At 35.0% G+C, this 20,313-nt stretch overlaps 2 protein-coding genes across 2 annotated transcripts; one reads left to right on the top strand and one right to left on the bottom strand.

Moving 5' to 3' along the window:
• The first annotated feature begins 9,144 nt into the window (after positions 1–9,144).
• Positions 9,145–11,122, top strand: LOC126686555 (abscisic acid receptor PYL9). Its single transcript, XM_050380671.2, has 3 exons — positions 9,145–9,466; positions 9,605–9,820; positions 10,517–11,122. Exons 1-3 carry the CDS (start codon positions 9,338–9,340, stop codon positions 10,733–10,735), a joined length of 564 nt encoding a protein of 187 aa, XP_050236628.1. The 5' UTR covers positions 9,145–9,337; the 3' UTR covers positions 10,736–11,122.
• Positions 11,123–11,338: 216 nt separating this feature from the next.
• LOC126686554 (pentatricopeptide repeat-containing protein At4g01030, mitochondrial) lies at positions 11,339–14,382 on the bottom strand. The gene has a single exon (XM_050380670.2). The coding sequence runs from the start codon at positions 14,270–14,272 to the stop codon at positions 11,474–11,476; it is 2,799 nt and encodes a 932-aa protein (XP_050236627.1). The 5' UTR covers positions 14,273–14,382; the 3' UTR covers positions 11,339–11,473.
• Positions 14,383–20,313: the final 5,931 nt, after the last annotated feature.

Here is a 20,313-nt window from a genome sequence, read left to right as displayed (position 1 = left end):
AAGTTATTCTATATTATATTTTATATATATATTATGTATTTAAATGTATCACATTATATATATGATTTTCTGAAATGTTACATGTTTCTATTAAACTTCGAGTATGAGAAACTAATATGCGATCCGAAGAAACTAGCTACCTATTGGGTGTCAATAGGCTGTGTGATCACCAATATTGAGTCAATCTATTGTGTTTATACTATGTTAAATGATTTGATGTATATGATATGAATATGGAAGTTGGAATATGAATGTGGATACGAGAGTGAACTCTGTTGAGGTAAACTGAGCCCTGTATCTAGTGGGTTAAACTCGGTTGAGTTATCCCGGGACCCACAATTTGGGATTAAGAAGTTGGTCGCAGCTGACGCGGTTGAGTTATCCCGGGGCTGGACCATTTGGATTAATTTGATTTGAATATTCGTAAGTCGTGTTAAATTTCAGGCTTTTAGTTTCGAACGGATCAAATACTTGATTATATGTACTTTTGTATTATTGCTTTATTTGAAATGCGATGTTATTTTATAATACCGTTGTTAAAATTTTCAGGTGCTTAGTATTTGGACCTAGCTAGAGGTCATTTTTGGGATCCGGAAGTCAGCCGCACATGTATAGTTTCTTGACTTCCGTAATGCTGCAGTAGTGATCCTGTGTCGACAGAGTCGTAGCCTTGACAGCAGTATATTTTGGTCTTACGTTTAACTTGCTGTCTATGTTTATATATTTTTGTAGGCTACATACGTTACGTTTTGTTCACGGCACCAGATGTCGGTGATACGTTTATGATACACTAGTATATATATAGTCCAGTGAGGCCAGTTTGTACGTGGTACAATAACTAGAGCCCACGTGGATATCAGAATATCTAGTGTAAATATTTTTATATATATGTTTGCTTCCGTTGATGTATATGTATTGTATTATTTGCGAAAAAGTTTTAGTCATTTTAGGTTTGCTACGGGTTTTGGAGCTACCACTTCCATTCCCTAACGCCGGTTGCGGCTCAATAATTTGGGTCGCGACAAGAAGTGTAAATCATCTAATAATTGTGGAGAGAAGAGAGAATGAAAAAAGAGGAGGGGGGAACAGAGAAAATAAAAAGAGAAGGAAAAGTTACTAATTTGTTTTATTTCAATTTTTCAATGTCAACAGACATGTCCTGGCATAGACCGAGAGAGATAGGACCACATGGGGACAAATGGTGAGGAAAAAGCTGAAAAACAATTAAAAACGTAGCGCCGTCAACGATTTTCATTTTTTGGAGACAGAAGGGCTGTGAATGGCGCCACCATAAAGATCATGGGATTTAGTGACAGGTTTGAAAAGTCAGGGGGTTTAGTGAAGCTTAGGGTAAAGGTCAGGGTCCATGGGTGATTATTAGCCGGCTGTTTTGTATAACGTTTTAATGATAATATTATACTTGGTTTGTGATGATCATTTCATGTTGGATTATGCCTAGACTAAGTTAAGAAATATTGTGTTATGTCATGCTCTACTCTTAAGTATTGTACGAATGTTTAGTTGATGGTTAGCATTGCTTGAGCATAATGATACGTTTTATTAAATTGTTTGCTAATGCATTTTTATGGGTTCTATTGTCATTTCAAGCATGATTGAATTATTTTGGATATTATCAAACACTTGTTTGTGTGTTGATTAATTGTTTGGTTAAGCGATATTGAGTTTCTTGTTTTTCAAAATTGGGTTTTGAATTATTATATGGTTCCAGATTTTAAACTCTGGTTTACAAGTTGGTTATGTGGGTCGGGGTAGACTTGGATCGCCCGACATGTGAGATAAGCTTGGAAGTCTTGGTTGACTCGGCTAAGTATCATCTTGGTTTTTAAATTGTTTTACCAAATGGTTTGAAAAGGTCTTCGGATTTTGCTTTGAAGTGGAACTCAATAGAACTTAACTTGTTGTATGGTTTTGGCTATGGCTTGCTTATGTATAATTACTCTATTTTGGTTTGTGCGTTGGCATTGCTTTTATATTGTGTTAATCTTAAGTGATGTCTAGTACTCTTTAGAGTTAGGATTTGAAGTTAATTTTAACTTATGTTTTATTTCTTAGACCCGTTGACTGCACGTGCTTTTGAGTCGAACCAGGTCTAGTCGCCTGCCAGGCCTTTTAGAGACTTTTCGCAAGTAGTGAGTTTATATTGCTATTTATCGCTTTATTAAGTAAATTGTATATTTTGTATATATATTGTATACGCAGCTTTTGAACTGTTTTCGACATTATGGATCTGAATTAGAATAGGCTACTCGATGGGCATCATCGAGACGGTGTGTGCACCGGTATGATCATTTGAGCATTTGAGGTAGATTCGAGATTGGTCTCGCCTTAATGAGGGTAGAGCTGGCCATGGGTCGGGTCAACCGTGAACCGGCCCGGAACTGGTCAAACCCAAAACCAAACCAAAACCAGCTCGGAACCGTGGAAAGATCGGTTCCGGGCCGGTTCCAAAATTAATGTCCGTTTCTGAACCGACATTGAACCGTCTATTAGACGGTTCCGGGTCGGTTCCATTTTCTTGAACCGTGATCCGGCGGTTTCGAACCGGAACCAGTGGGTTATGAACCGTGGCCACCTCTAAGTGAGGGCGCCGGTGGAAGATACGTCTCTTGGGACTTACGTGATTTATTTAAGTGACAGTCGGAGATCGGTTATAGAGATAAGTTTCACCGGTAAGACAACTTGATTTAGATATTGTGGGTTAGGGTTTCAATGCTTATCCATAATGACAAAATGTTTTATAAATATTTTTAAGGTTTTTCACTTGATAAATGTAAATAGTAATGTGAACTCATCTTAGTATATATGTCCCCGTTGTTTTCCCAATTTCAGGTTTGCGTTTTGAGCGAGTTGGGTGACCTCCATCTTTGTTGGTTTCTTCAGAGGTTTACTTTTATTTAATCAATATGGTTAAACTGATTTAAAACTCTTAGACCGCAGTAGTACTTAGTCGATGACTTATTTATATTATTAGACTTGATGTTTTGTCGGATTGGTCCGACTGTTGTTTATTTATTATTAGCATGATATTACTTTGGTTTATGGTTATTTGTTTATATGTAATGCCGTTGGAGTCTCAAAATTTTACCGAGCATTTGGTTTTATTGTTGTTAATTTATATCATTTATATAAGTTGCTAAAGTTAGGTTGGAGTCTCGTTTGCCCCCGAGCAATGGTTTTATGCAGGTTATGTATTGTTTGGTATCCGCGAGGCTAGCTACGAGTTTTGTAGCTACCACTCCCATACCCTAGCGCCCGTCACGATCTATGAATATAGGTTATGACAGGAAGCTCCAGCCTTACAAATCTCATAGAACAAAGGATCACTTTACCCCCCGAACTTGGCACAAAGTATCAAAAACGTCAAAATTTGCAAAACGGGATCACTTTTACCCTGAACTTGTTAAATTTGGTACAAAAACCCCCTCCCCACTCTCACCTAAGAGAGTGAGGCACACTCTCTGGTTTTAGAGGTGGTTTTTTTTTCTAGATGGTTTTTAATGGTGAAATATTTGAAATGATCCTAATTTTTTTAATATTTTATAAATTAGTCCCTAATAATTAAAAAAAACAATTTAATTTTTAAACCTTATACATCAAAACTAAATTAACTAAAAATACGAAGGACTCTTTTGTACTTTTTACAAAATAATTTCAATTTTTTTAAATTATAATCAGCAGCTGCCAGAAATCTTTTCCGGCAGCTGCTGAGTTCGTCTCTCATAGAGACGAATCTGGTCGTCTCTGTGAGAGACGAAGACGAACTCTCGAACGCAAATCTGGGTTCCCAGATCTGGGTTCGCCGGAGAAAATGAGATTCGTCTCTCCTGAGAGACGAACTCGGTTCGTCTGAGATGGGTGGCGGGTGGGTTTCGGGCAGTTGTTGTTGGGTTTGGGCGGTGGTTGATGAATTTTGGGTGGTGGTTGGTAGAGGTGGAGGAAGACGGATAACGGCGGTGGTATAAAAAAACCCGATGAATTTATCGTTTTTAAAATTTAAATTAAAAATTTAATTAAATTAGATTAATTAGAGTTAAATATTTAATTAGATTAAGTTAATTAGGGTTAATTAGAGTAAAATTAGAATCTCACTCTCCAATTAGGGTGCCACATCAGCATATGGGTGTTTTTGAAACGGTTTTGCCAAGTTCAGGGTAAAAGTGATCCGGTTTCGCTAATTTGGACGTTTTTGATATTTTGTACCAAGTTCGGGGGGTAAAGTGATCCTTTGTTCAAATCTCATATGTCAATATTATGGTAAGAGGCATTTGGTATCTGTAGGCTACTACAAATGTATGTTTTGAATGTGGCCAAAGTCAGTATACGGGAGAACTCTGTATTTTGTATAACGGAATACGATAAGTAATATGAACCGACCACTTCCTCAACAACCTAAGTATGTTTAGATGACGACATTAGGTTAGGTACAACCAGTTATGCCATATAAGAAGTGGAAATGGTGGAGAATCATGGGAGGCCCAACAGTTGAACAAGCCTCTCGGATTAGTTAGGGAGAGGCAAGAATATTTGAGCTTGCTCCTCAAACTATGCATGAACTCGATGAATAGGATGATCCTTTTGAATGCATATAGATGTATAAAGTTTGTAACAAGAGAATGTTGAAAGTTATAAATAAGAAGTTTTTGGAGGGCTTTGTGTCTATAGAAACTTACGTGAAATCCGTTTATAAAGATTATTAATGAAAAGGAAGTTTTAAATTACATAATTGTGCCCGGACACGAATCACTACGGCATTTGCATTGACGCTAATAGAGATTTTCATCACTACATTCATATTACATTCATCATCAGAACATGTATCACATGCATTATGTATGTATGGAAAGAAAAGAGGGATGCCATTGCAACTCTTGGTGATGAGAGAAGTCATCACACATGTGTACAATTGTGACATTACTTTCTATACTGAAAAGTGAAATGATTTTAAACGGATAAGTTTTAACGTAAGTACTCTTAGACATTGGTTCTATAACACCAGAACAGGCATAGGACAAGGGAAAACACCTTGTTAGATATATGTATATGATTAGAATGAATAGAAACGCCATACAAAAACATTTTAAGACTTAAATATAAAAGTCTCAATAGTAGTCTTGTATCAATTTTGAATTCAAGAGCGGTGTAGTTTTATGAAATGTGTAAAGCCATAGCGATAACGTCTAAGTTATGAATGAATTTACCCTTTAGGGTAAATGAAGCCAGCACTGGAATTAAGTATGCAATATGATATGAATATTGTGTATGACAAATAATGAAAAATAAATAGATTATAAAAGGTAATCCATTCATAAAGAAAATCAATTGGGTACAAGGAAAATCTTTAGTTAAGAATTATCCACGTAAAAGATTACTTAATAAGTAAAAACGGGACATCACAAGATAAGAAGGATATCTTGCATGTCATCATAAATAACTAAAAATCCAATCTTAAATACCATGATCAAACCACTACTCAAGTCTAAGCTAAAAAAAAATCCAACACCAAACCATCACCAATTTAACATGCAACTCAAAGTAAGGATTAAAAAGGTAAAAAACAAACCTTTTGAAGAATCACAATTGAAACAACAAGCTAAAAACAGAAATGAAGCTTCCATGAGTATAATACTCCAAAATCTCAAGAACACCAAATGCATGTGCCAAAATCACTTTGATTCTTGAGAAGTATGGTCGATTTTCAAGTTTGATCTTCAATACATCAAGGTTAGGTAATAGATAAGAGAATTCAGTATTTGAGAGAGAAATTGGGTGTTTGAGTTTGAAGAAACAGGTAAAAATGAAAATCAAAACGAAATTCAGCTTTTTAAACATATTATTTTAGACAATCGTCCAAAATTTTAAAAAAAGATGATCGTTTAAAATCTTTAGACAATCGTCCAAAGGCTTAAAACCAGTTTTAAAACTTTGAACGAAAACCCAAATGCAACGATTTAAAACTCGATTCAAAATCGATGCAACCCCAACATGAAAACACACATATGAACACTTTAAACTCAAACAAAGCATAGATCATAAAAAAACCCAATCAAAATGCAAATACATGGACAAAAATTTATACGTACGCAATCGGAAACTAATCTGAAACTTTGGCAAAACTGCCGGAAAAACCTAAAATATTACACCAGTTCCCCTCCACCATATCAAGTGATTTCTAAAAAGGTGGCGCGATATGCGCACACGACCCATAAGTCGTAGTAGTATTGTTTTCAAGTAGATGAGTCAACAATATGATTGGTGGCGGGATCATATAGGGTTGGGAGGCTATTTGTATGGCTGAGCTAATATTAGCTTTTGCATCTGGTGGATGGAAGCCATGTGTTGGTTATAATAATCTACATTTTCTTATATCTAAAGCAAGATGGGGTAGATTACTCTGGTGGTAGCAATGGTGGTTGTAGCATTTATTAGGTAGCTGGTATAATAGGGGCTAGAAGTGTGTTGTGTATAAAATTTTGACGTATCTGGGGAGTGGGTTTTTGCAAAAAAGGAAAGAGGCATTCCATATGGGGGTATTCCAAAAGGTTTTAAGGGTCTGACAGGGATTGAATTGTAGGACGTGTTAGGTGTTCTGGGTTCATAGCACTGCGGAATTTCAAAAATTTATCAAAAACCCAAACCAAGATTCATGTAATTCGAATAAATAGATTAATAACATAATTAACACTTACTTGTATGTCGAATTCCAACAGCAATGTAGGAAGGAAGGAGGTGGTTCACTTTGGTGATACCTGGCCTCGGATCAGAAACGCCTCCAAAAGAACGCGTCCTCTACGAGTATATCTACACGAACAGACCTTAGTCAAAACTAGTGCTTGTGTGCTAGCACTATTGCTTCACAAGCAATTTCGAATTATTTAGTGATTTAGTGAATAATGAATTTCGTGATGCACAAACCCTATTCCTTAATGTGTATTTATAGGCATACAGCAACACTAGGGTTTGAGTCAAATTCGTATTTCAATCTCATTATAACTCTTATAAGTTTATATTGATCAAAAACTCCTTTTTGATAATCACACATATATATTAATTATTATTATTATTATCTTTAAAAGATAATAACTTAAGGAAAACACTTATCCTTAAATTTTAAATTTCAATTAATATAATATAATATATATATATATATATATATATATATATATATATATATATATATATATATATATATATATATAATAAACTATTAATCACTTAATTCCACTGCGCTTGTACAACTCATAAATGTTTTGGGCATGTTCTTAGTGTGGAACCCTGTAGGTTCATATAACGTTGACAGTAGGCCCGAAATTCCTATTTCGGCCCACAAGTCATAAGTGGCCTCTAGCAATACATTATGACTATCCAAGTTATACAAATATCGATAATCTGATTTAACCATTTACAATAGTATTTTAATCCCTTTGTCTCTCGATATCCTGATTAAATATAAGGAATAGTCCTGTCATCCTTATAATATTTAATCATTAGTTTCCTGATTTCAAGTAGACTGACAATGATAACTCTTTATCAATTCATTTAGCATGAACATGCATTTTCTTCAGTCTATCTTCTTCAAGGGGCCCATAGATATTTTATCCAAATAAATGAGGGACAAATTCCTTCTCAGTCACTCACATTCCTCACATAGTTACTTTCATATCCAATGACAATCTATTTCACTATCCTATTAAAGATAATGTAATACTGTATTAAAACATGAAATAGCTATGTAGAAATACATGGTGATTTAAAGGTCAAAGGATTATACTAATAGAACTATAATGAGAATTGCTTATGACAGTTATCTATGTAGTATTCTTAAGGTGGGTCATCCAGTTCCTTATTTATCAAATAGCACCTATGATTTGACTTTATATCTCATATACATGATTAGTAAAACATAATCATCAGTTAACATCATACTAGTCTCAGTGTTCTATTAATACTAGGGATAGATGAAATATAATTCTTTATAAAACCTAAGGGTTCTACTATCAAATCACATACTTGATGACCTTAGAAAGAATTTATCATTCAAGTATTTTAATCATAATATAATATGATAAAAACTACCAATCAATATATAACAAAACGATAAAATCAATACATGGTCAAACATGATTAACCTAGTGCATATCACTAACAGGGCGAACATGCATTCCAAACGGGTGAACAACGGTTAGGCCACTACTGGTGGCTAAAGAATTACCCATAAGGGTTGTGACCAAAGATATAAAAGTAATATCACTTGTTGGTGGAGTTAAAGGTGCTAAGATCCCTATCTCGAAGGGGACAAGCGTCTCTCTCACCACCCATGGATTCAAGATACCTCCTCTATGCCTCCTAGTAGAAATCGGTAACCAACAATGATTGACAAGTACTTAGTAACAAAATGATCAAAGTAAAGAGAAATCTCATAGTCATGGTCAAGTGGTAAATCATCGAAGTTTTAGGGTGGATTTATGGTTGATTCAAGAGTAGAGGTGTCAAAAAGAACTCCAGAAGGAATTTTTGACTGTTCACTCTTTCACACAAGTCAGTATTAGTAAGAAAAATAAAAGAGACAAAAAAGAGTAAGATGATGTGTGTAAAAAAGAGAATATCATAAGGCGATTAATATAGAAGGTTTACTATCTGTTAGATGCTTCTTCTCTAATTCTTATGTTAATTGGTGAGCTATCCATTATGTTAAATTTTTGGAAGGTGTCTCAAACGCGGGTAACGAGGTGGAAATTTCGGTTGCTAGGAAGCAGTACTTGGTTTGGATTCTTAGTGTCTGAGCTATGTGCTGATTCACCTTACCGAGCTAGGGTAACTCGGTACTAGCTATCGTTCCTATAGGCCTTATGTGGTTGGCCTTTTACTATGTTCCCGACCTTGTTGTTTGTTGAACTTAGTGACATTCATGCTCGTCGAAGTTGTTTCACCTCTATGCCGACCTTATCGACAACAAAAATAATATTTTATGTAAATAAATAAATTTAATCTCATACGAAAAGATGGACCCATAAATAGAAGTAAGGCTAGTTATGAATTAAAAAAGGTTGGCTTACGAAAGGCAAGTAGTAATATTAAATGAGTATATGAATAAAATAAAGAATTTGTCGGTGGATACATTCATTTTGATAGTCTGCTAAGTCAAGCTATTACCTAAAAGCTTATCTCCGCAAATTGTATCGAATCATTCATCCCCCTTCTCTCTCTCTCACCACCACCAACTACAACTCCAAAACCTTATCTTCAAATCAAACTCAGAACAACAAGAACAAAAAAGAACGGCCGGAAATTCATCTATAAACTATAATATTTTATAAAGATGAACGGCGCCGGCGATGTGTACAGCGCTGTTGAGTCACAGTACATTCGGAGACACCACAGGCATCAGATTAACGATAATCAGTGCACTTCTACTCTTGTTAAGCATATCAAAGCTCCTGTTCATCTTGTATGTGTTTTTTTTTTCTGATTTTTAAATGTTTTTTTGTGGTTTTTTCGGTTGAATAATGGTTTGATCTACCGATCTGGTTTGTTTTTTTTATTTGCATGCATGATTACTGATGGTTTTGGAATGGTTTTGAATTAGGTTTGGTCGCTGGTGAGGCGGTTTGATCAGCCACAGAGGTACAAGCCGTTTGTGAGTAGGTGTATAGTTAACGGAGAGTTGGGGATTGGAAGTGTTAGGGAAGTGAACGTTAAATCTGGACTACCTGCTACTACAAGCACTGAGATGCTTGAACTTCTCGATGACGAAGAACACATTCTTGGGATCAAGATTGTGGGTGGTGATCATAGGCTAAAGGTATAAATTACATCACTTTATCTATCAACGGTTATATGCTTGATTGATTGAGCATAACGAACTACTGCTCGTTAGCTCAAATGGTATAAGAGTTTGACAGCAATCTATCTACTAAGGTCGTTGGTTCAATTCCTCTAACAAACGCCCCCCTTCCCTAATTATCCGGAAAAAAGATAAAAAATTCTACTTGTCCGTGTTAATTTGTAAATTGAGAGATGGAATCTAGTGAAATTTGATATCTTGCATGTGCTTTTGAGTTTCGTGGCAATCGGAGTGCGTGATTTTGTTGTTTTGCTTTTTTCCTTCATTAATAATATTCTTGTTTGGTTAATAAAATAGTTCCAGTAGGGGCCATTACTGTGCATCACAGCCATGTTATGCAGTTTTTTTTATAGCATAGCACATGGGAGCTAAAGTTGGGTGCTGAAATCTTTATGCTTCTGGAGATTGTAGTGTCCTAGTTTTAAGAACACTTATCTTGAAAAGCGAAATTCACCTTTACTAAATTTTTGTATGTGTAAAATATTTAAGTTTTTATGCGGTTATGTTGGGGTGCTCATAAGCATGTGGGTGTATATTGTACCGCAGGTACTTGAACTTTGCGGTTATATTGTTTAAGTAATTGTTACTTAATATGCTATACTGTCTATGGAGTGTGTAAACTATCGCTGTCTTACTGTGCTATATCTTGTGCAGAACTATTCTTCAGTCATGACTGTTCATCCTGAGGTTATTGATGGAAGACCGGGGACGTTAGTTATTGAGTCCTTTGTGGTGGACGCGCCTGATGGAAACACCAAGGATGAGACATGTTACTTTGTGAAGGCTCTCATCAAGTGCAATCTCAAATCTTTGGCTGATGTATCAGAGCGGATGGCATTGCAGGATCGTGTTGAACCTATCAATCGATTCTGAATGGGTGGGTTCGGTATATGCTATTATGCCTACTATGGTTGCTGTGCCTGCTATGTGAAGGTCCTTATACCAGAAGATATGTAGAGATTGTTGGGAGTAGGCTTTCCTATTTCCAGAAGTTTTGCATGTGGTGCTGGAATTCCCTTTTTCAGCCCATGGACGCCATTTTTTTACCTGTTTTCCCTTAGTTTGCTTTGTCCCTCAACATCTGATGTGGGGTTTCCCCTGTTTTATTTATTAGGTCTCAGACAAGTTTCCTCAAAGCTCCTATTATTGGGGAAACATAGGTCCTTTTTCACTGTTGCTTTTACTGTTTTGTGTATGGTGTGTAAATGACTTTGGTCATCTGTAAATATCCACGTAACAAACACAGTTGGTCCCTTCAAATTGTAGTTTTTTTATTTAATAGTTATAGCTTCCAGGTGCAGGGTTTGCTATAGAAGAACTTCAACATGCAGTAGCAGTTCTTTATTCCTTTTAGTTGTGCCATTTCAGTGGGTTCTTGCTACTTAAAATGTTTTTACCATACATCAGTCAGTTTATAAAAATACTTGTAATCAGTTTATTTGAACTTAAACCATTGCATCAGTGTGTAGATGCAGATCCTTAGGAGCATAAGCGTAATTGCATATTTGATTAAAAAATATAAATAGTGCAATTGGTTTTGTATAGCTCTCCGAGTTGGAAATAATTTACAAAATGTTATCAGTATTAATCAGGCATATAAGGATGCCGGTTTTACCAGAAGTCATTGCAAGAACACTCCCCTGACCGGAAATAGTGAAAGCGAACACCATCTTTCAGGATAATCTCAACACTTCTCACCAGCGAAATGAGTTTTGCTGCTGTATGGCAGTCGGAACATATTCTTGAGTTCTTTATCACTCTTATAGGTGCACCACCTTCTCTCTTGATCAGTCCATAAGTAATGGCCAGTTTCTCTGTATGACTCAACAGTACCTTCTCCTTTTCTTCCTCCTCAATGTCGAGAAGCACACAATTGATATCAGGCACATATCCGACTTTCTTCAGTTCAGCAACTAATCGATACAACTCAAAGTATATCTCCCCTTCGTCTTGATGGGGTTTCCCCCAAGCGAAGAATCGATGAACTTCACGATCAATCTGTATATAGCTCCATACTTCCCTGGATTTCACCCCTTTATTATCCATAAGGTCTCTTACGCGCTTTACATCGTCCCATCTGTTTGACATTGCATACAAGTTCATCATCAGATGATAATTAGCCGAATTGTATGGTTCAAGCTTGAAGAGTTCTTCAGCTGCTGTTTCTGCATACTCCAAGTTTGTGTATATTCTGCAGGATCCAAGAAAAGCACCCCAAATAGTAGCATCTGGTTTTACTGGCATTGTTTGAATGAAATCCCAAGCTTCATCAAGATAGCCAGCTCTGCCAAGCAGATCTACCATGCAAGAGTAGTGCTCAATTGTTGGTTCTATACTGTAATCCTTTTTCATACTGTCGAAGTAATTCCATCCTTGAGTTACTAAACCTGAGTTCTTGCATGCAGAAAGCAGAGCAGTAAAGGTTATGGAATCTGGCATGATACCTACTTGTCGCATTTTATCATAGAGCGAAATTGCTTCAGTCCGAAGCCCATAAATGGCGAACCCCATAATCATGCAATTCCAACAGGCTAATGTTTTGTTCTTAATCTTCCTGAAAACTTCACAGCCACTCCTCAAGTCTCCCAACTTACTGTATATGTCAATGAGAGCTGTGGCTACGTATGCATCTTCAACGAATTCAGTTTTTACACTGAGGCAGTGAATTTCTTTACCAGTTTTTAATAAAGATAGGCCTCCACAAGTTCTTAGTAAGTTGGTTATAGTGGTTGAGTTTGGCTTAATACCTTGTTGCTGCATCTGGATGAAATACTCCAAAGATTCCTTGAATTTACCGTTCTGCGAAGAGCCTGATATGAGGGCAGTCCATGAAACAACATTTGGAGTTAATCCTGAATTCCTGATTTCATTAATAATAGCCATAGCTTCCTCATTATCTCCCCACATAGAATATCCATAAACGAGGCCATTCCATGTTACAATATCTGCTCTAATTCCTTCTTCTTCCATTTTTTCCAACAGTCTTTCAGCATCATGAAAAAGGCCTTTATACGCATAGCCGGTTATCAAAGAATTCCAAGCAACAATATTCTTCTTCATACTATCAAAAACTCTCCGAGAAATGGGTAAACAATCATTCTTCACATACATGTCTAACAATGAAGTTTCCACATATACATCATGGTTAAGCCCATTTCTGATCACATAGCCATGGATTTCCTTTCCAAATTTCAAGAGCTTCAGTTCAATGACAGCTTGAAGAACACTAGTAACGGAGCTTGAATTTGGTCTAAAGCCCGCAACTTGCATTTTATGTAAGATCACCAGGACTTCTCTATCTAACCCATTAAGAGCACAACCTGATAATAAGGAATTCCAGGTTATAATGTCAGGTTTCATGCTCGATAATTCCATTTCGTGAAAAAGTTCCCAAGCATCATTCAACTGACCTAATGCAGCATAACTTGAGATTATAGAATTCCATGAAGACACATTACAATTTTTCATCGAATCAAACACTATTCTAGCTTGTCTAAGTTTACTATCCCTAGAGTACATAATAATCAAAGAATTACATATATACAAATTCGATTCAAGCGAATTTCTAATAACATACCCATGAATCTGCTTCCCTTCATTTAAAGCTCCCTCCTTTCCACAAGCTTGTAGCATCTTCAAAATTGTACTATCTTTTGCTTTTGCAGAGGAGAATTGCATTTCTCTAAACAGTTTCACAGCATTACCAAATCTCTCATTTTTCAGATTGATCATGATTGCCTCATTCCACAAGAGATCATTTCTAACAGACATTTCATCAAACAATTGATTAGCAGTATCCACATCCCAACATTTTTGGTAATAATTCAATAAAGCAGACCTCACATAGACATCCAATTCAAACCCTCTTTTTACTAAACTAGCATGAACTTCCAAACCCAGCCACACATCCATTACTCTAATGCAAATCTTCAAAATAATGGTAACAATTTCACTATCAAAAACCACTCCTTTACAGTTCAATTCTTGAAAAACTTTGAGAATCTCAACTGGGTCACCTCCAAAACTCTGAAATTCGTCCAAGAAAGAACTCCACGCAACGTAGTTTCTCGCATAACCCACAAAGAAAACCATTGCAGCTGTCCTAAACTCACCAAGTTCCAAGTAGGAAGTGATCAAAGATTCAGCCTTTGAGTCAGAATTCCGAGTTTTAAGAATCTGGGCATGCTTAATTTTAACGGATTCAAGTGTTTTAACATCTTTGAGGGGATTTAAAGGTTGAAATTGTGGTAATGGTGAGGCGGAGAGGGGGGCGGTGTCAGGGGAGATGGGTGCGAGTGCAAGAGATGGAGAAGCAAGGGAGTTGAATGAGGTTTGTTTTGGCCTGTGGGTGAGTGGGTTTTGGTTTGGAGAAGGGTTGTGGTAGGTTTGAAATGGAGCTAGCTTGTCCATGGTGGGTTTAGGAGTTATGGAGATGGAAATGAAGACGAGGGAATTGGAGTTGAAGGGGAGTGTTGGACATGTATTTTTGTACTGTGATGAAGTTATTTGGATTCTTGATAAGGGAGGGAGAGGATTTCCTTACCTTATCAAATTTAAAACGCACCGTTTTAGCTCGTTATAGTATTGTTTTTACTTTTTAGCCTCTTGATTGGTCGTAATTTTCTGGCATGCAATGACTTTTATGCTTTAAAGTCAAATAAAAAAGGCCAAATCTATATATAGGTCCCTGTACTTTTAATATTTTGTTTATCTGATTTTTTTTCAATTTTTTTCTTTATCTAGTCTTTATTTTAAATTTATTGGTCATGTTTTGGACGGAAAAAGAATGTGCAATACACTCGCCGTAAAACGCGCGTGAGGTCGAATTTAAGTATCTACCTAACTCAACATGTTGGTTAAATGAGTGAAATTATATCGAACATAAAGAACGACTATATAAATAAAAAATTATAAATATAATGACATATTGAATAAAAAAACTTAAATAAAAGATTGGATAGACAAAACAATTTAAAAGTAGAAGAGCTTTTATTATTTTTGAAGTACAAATTGTTAACGAATTAACAAACAATTGAATTACACTTTCACGATTTTCGTCCATAACAGACCATTAAATAGAAAACGAGATCTAATAAAATAACAAACTTGAAATAGAAATTAGATAAATGAAAAAAATTAAAACACAAGGCTTTTGATGTGTTAAGCCAATAAAAGAAGAGAAAATTACACCAAATCACCCAAATATTCAAATCTTTGTGTTTATAACCCAGCTTTTTATTTTTTGCAAAAATCCCCCTTTTTCTAATCATCTTTCTACGCATACCTTTTTACTTTTTAGTTTCCCATTCTATCCTTATGCTACACAACTTTACTTTCTGTCTATAACACCCTATCATTTCCCTCACTTCCTTCTTCTTCTTCATTTTTCATTTTTCTTAACTGCTTCCCATTAACTCCATTACTCTTTCAGATTTACTCCACGATCTTTGTAACTGCTCGTCACTTTCACCACATTTCCAGCATTTACTCCATTACTCTTTGATCGTGTGTTTGTTGCGGATTATGAAGCTGCTGGATGCTCTAAGAATGTTGGTTCTGCTGTTGGGATCAATGTTTTTTCTGATTTTGCGACTGAAAAAAATATGGATTCTGCTGCTGTTGTCTCTCCGGTTACTGAGGTATATTTATTAGTTTGAAATTTAGTTTTTTTATTTTTCTTTGCTTATCTCTTATACTTTTAATTCAATAGGTTCCGGATCAAAGCAATGCTATTTTGACTTCTCCAACCTTCAATTTATCAGTTGAGGACATCGATGAGGTTCTCGAAAAAGCAGCGGAAGCTCATACTAAATTGAAGTTGAGACAGGTAAATTTTTTATTTCATTCTTTGTGGTTTATATTTGGTCAATTTATTACTGCTTCTTGCTTTATGTTTTTGATAGGTTGATTATGTCCAAGCTAACTTTGGTACTGATTCCATAAATCCTGATTTTTATACCCCAGTTCCTACTAAGAGGGTTATTAAACCTAGTTTTTTGATGAAGTCGCCTTTTCTGAATGAGTTTGGTTCTTCTTCAGGCTGTATTGTTCCGAAGCAATCTATTGGTTGTGTTCGTATTTGTCCATTTCATGAAAATGGCAATTTTTTTTGTGATTTGAAGAAACAGGAACCTTTTCGGAAATGGTTGGAAGAAGGACGTCCTAAAAAGTCTAGGTTAGAATCTCAACTTATTTTATTTCTATTGCTATTTTTCTTAAGTTTAGTTATCTAATTTGTTTATATTTTATTTTTAGGAAGAAAATTTACGAAGATTCGCATGCCATCTTGTGTCCCCGTTTTCGATTCGGCGTGGTTGATATTGAATTGAAATCATGGTTTTACCAACTTTATCATTTTGGACAGCCTATTTCTTGTTCTGTTAGTATATTCCTTTTTTATTTGTTTTTTTAATTTTTTTTTGTTTATTATTTAAATTAATGAAGACAGTTGTATTAACCATATGTGAACTCTATATTAACTTATGTTTAAATTATGTTCATTTTGGCAGCATGTTGATATTTTGCTTTACTATTTGAGGAAAAAGGTGAAACTTGGACATGCTGCAACCACCAGATGTACAACTACTGATACTTTCTTCGATCGACGTATTCAAGCCATCTACAATTTGTACTCGAAAAGCAAAGATTTGTCACTTATTTCTTCAAAAAGTACCGAGGCTGATTACATTAACGGTGGTCGTATATGTTGCAACACCAAGTGGGCTGATGTCGATGATGTTCTTTTTCCGATTAATTGTGGGAAAGATTGGCATTGGATATTAGCTCGTCTGAATTTTAAGGAACGGTGCATCTATATCTACAATTCATTGAGGTCAGCGCGACGTGACAAATCAACGAACGAGTATGTTGAATGCTATAGTGTCTTGCTTCCACTATACTTTGATGCAGTCAATTTATTTGATTCTCGGGATGACATTGATACTACTACCGGTCCTTATGAGGAAAAGAGTTCTACTGATCCATTCAGAATTGAAAATGTGGAAAACATACCTGTGCAAACTGATATGTAAGTTTTTTTTATTCTTGTGAATTTTTTATTTACCTGCAGTTTTTTTAAGTTATTGTTACTTAATATGTACCTAATGTCAACTCTCAATTTTGATATATCTTCACTATTTTCCTCCTTTTTTGCAGTGATTGTGGAGTTCACACTACTGGATTTCAGTGGTTTTGCGACGGACATTTCCGTCGCAAATCATTCTTATTCCGTCGCAAATGTGTATTTGCGACGGATTTGCGACGGAATTAGTCCGTCGCAAAAGCTCTGGTCGCTAAAATATTAGCGACCATAGCGTCGCAAATATGGCGACGGCCAGCCCGTCGCCATAACCAAACACACCGTCGCCAATGTCGTCTCCCAAAAAATGAAAAGGGAGACGTATTGGCGACGGATTTAAACAATTTGCGACGGAATGAGTTGCGTCGCAAATATTGACAATTTGCGACGGAATCAATTCCGTCGCAAAATGGTACAAGTTTGCGACGGAATCAATTCCGTCGCAAATTGTCAATATTTGCGACGGAACTGATTCCGTCGCAAATTGTCAATATTTGCGACGCAATCAATTCCGTCGCAAATATAGTCGCAAAAATAGTCGCAATCAGATCCCGCCATTTTTGCGACCACTTAGCGACGGAATTTCCGTCGCAAAAATGGCGGGAGAACTCCCGCCAAGAAATTAGAGGTAATTTGCGACGGATATGGATTCAGTCGTGAAATCCGTCGCAAAAATGTAAAATTAGCGACGGAACTGTATTCCGTCGCAAATGTCCGTCGCTATTTTGCTGCTTTCTAGTAGTGTCATATGTTTTGCGCTGCTGAGTTTTTTGTTGATGGAAAAGTTATGGGTGATGATTTCGATATCAAAGAACATCGAGCTCGTTATGCTTGCTCATTATATACTTATGGATGTTGGAAGGATGAATTTGCAGCTTTGAGTGAAGATGAAGGTCCTGTAAAGATCAAGAGGATTTGATTGTTCTCATTTTTGAGTGTTTGGTGAACCTTTAGGTTTAGGCATCTTTTGGATTTGAAATCCTTTTTGAATATCTCCCGTATTATCGTACTTTGCATTTGAATGTTCTTAATATGTATTCAATTTGTGTTTTTTTAGGATTGTATTATGGATTTGTAGAGAAGAAGAGAGGAATGATGGTGGTGCAACACTTCCTTAACCAATTAACTGCATATTTGCACAAACAACTGCATATTTGCATAATGGTTAGGGAGAGAAAAATAGAAAAAAGTAGAAGAAATTAGAAGAAAAAAAAAACAATCAATGCATAAATAGGAATTATTGTATTTATAACATTTATGAACCATTTATCAACCTAATATCAACCTTGACACAATTTTAATAGAACTTATTTTGTAGCTTTTTAAATTTTTAACTGACATTTATATATATATATAGATTTTGAAATACAGTTTTTTTATAAGAATTGAATAATTTTTTTAATTGAAATGTATTTGACAGTTTATAAAACTGCAAATCAACCTTATATGAACCTGATGTGAACCTATATCAACTGAACTCGCTCAATTCATTTTTAATAAAATTGTCTTATTGCTCTTTACAAACTTAAATGACATTTTATATAGAGAGAGTTTTGGAATTTAGTGTAATCACAAATTGAATATCTTTTAAGTGAAATATATTTAAGTTATAAAACCGAAAATTAACCTGATGTGAACCGTATGTGAACCTATATCAACTAAACTACCTTAATTCAATTTCAAATAAAATTTGTTTGCTGCTTTTAACAATCTTAAATGACATTTTATATAGAGAGAAATTTAAGATTTAGAGTAATATACAAATTGAATATCTTTTAAGTGATGTATTTGACAGTCTATATAATCAAAAATCAACCTAATGTAAACCTGATGTGAACCTATATCAACTGAACTTTCTTAATTCAATTTTTAATAAAATTTGTCTTACTGTTCTTTACAATCTTAAATGACATTTTATATAGAGAGAATTTTGAAATTTATTGTAATATACAAATTGAAAATCTTTTTTAAATGTACTGTATTTGACAGTCTATAAAATTAAAAATCAACCAGATGTGAACCTGATATGAACCTATATTAACTGAACTACCTTAATTTATTTATTTTTTTAAAATTTATCTTACTGTTCTTTACAATTTTAACTAAAATATATATAGTTTTTTATTCATACTAAATATTGATATTATTTTTGATGAAATTAATATAATAATAGTTTTAAAAAAATACTAGTTGTTATAACTTGTTATCAACCTTATATAAACCTGAAATCAACTTTTTATTCAAATTCTGTGTGTAAGCATAAATAATGCATTATTTGTAAAGCACCAAATATGTAAAGCAGATATACAAATACAACATACATGTCTTTGATCAGAAATCACGAAATATGATAGAAAGATTTGCCAAGGCAGGATTTTATAAAAGAAACTTAAATATTGCTCAAACATTCAAAAACATTTCTACAATCAAACTTTTTTCTACATTCTATTATTATCTATCTGATATATCTTTGTTTTTATACATTTGGTCTTCCTCTTCCTACTGTTACAGCTCTTGCGACCACTTAATCTTCAGCAATCTCGCCGGAGTCAGCAGCGGCTAACATCAACTCTAGGTGAAGGATGAATTTTGTAAGAGCATCGGGCATGAGGAAGCATCTTGTAGCACTTGTTCATATAAACTACATTAGCAACATAAAAATGGCATTTTCTGCCATAAAGCAAGAGGTTAGAAATGAGAGGCTCACAATTTTTCATTTTGAAATCATATTGCTTAGTATTGAATTGTGATCCTTCTGGCGCCACACCTTCCATATGCATCAAAAAGATAGCTATCACCTATCAAGAAGTCTTTGTTATCAGATCTCATGTAATGAGAATATACCTATAAAGGCAAAAGAAATTAATAAAATAAAAAATATTGCAGAACAGCCAATTAAACAAGTATTGATTTTGGCATCAAAGATATAAAGTGTGTCAACTGTCAAGACAAGCAAACTAGATGTGTGTGGCTGTGTATTATAACAATAGTGAAACAACTTCCTATCAAACATACAAAGCATTAGAGAATACCAACCAATTCACAATTAGAGCAATTAAATATATGAGAAAAAGTGAAGCATTTGTTCATTAAGCAAGAAGCAACCACAATTATACAGTTTATTTACCTAAAGAGTAGAAATTGATTAGGGAACATAGTTTCCAATAAACCCAAATCAACGCCAACCACCTCTAAGAAATAGGGTTTGCTCTTCAATTCACCACTACAATTCAAAATTTGGTGTTTCAATTTCTTCTTGCGTTTCATTTGGTTCAAATCTTGAATCAACTAGCTTTGGATTTGTGAAACAGACCGAAATCGATAAAATCTATTGTATTGTGGAAGAAAGTGAAGGAGAACTGAGTGAAATCTA

Source organism: Mercurialis annua, linkage group LG6, assembly GCF_937616625.2.
Source record: "Mercurialis annua linkage group LG6, ddMerAnnu1.2, whole genome shotgun sequence".
Lineage (NCBI taxonomy): Eukaryota > Viridiplantae > Streptophyta > Magnoliopsida > Malpighiales > Euphorbiaceae > Mercurialis > Mercurialis annua.
The sequence above is the reverse complement of the archived record's forward strand: the minus strand, read 5'-3'. Positions and strand labels throughout refer to the sequence as shown.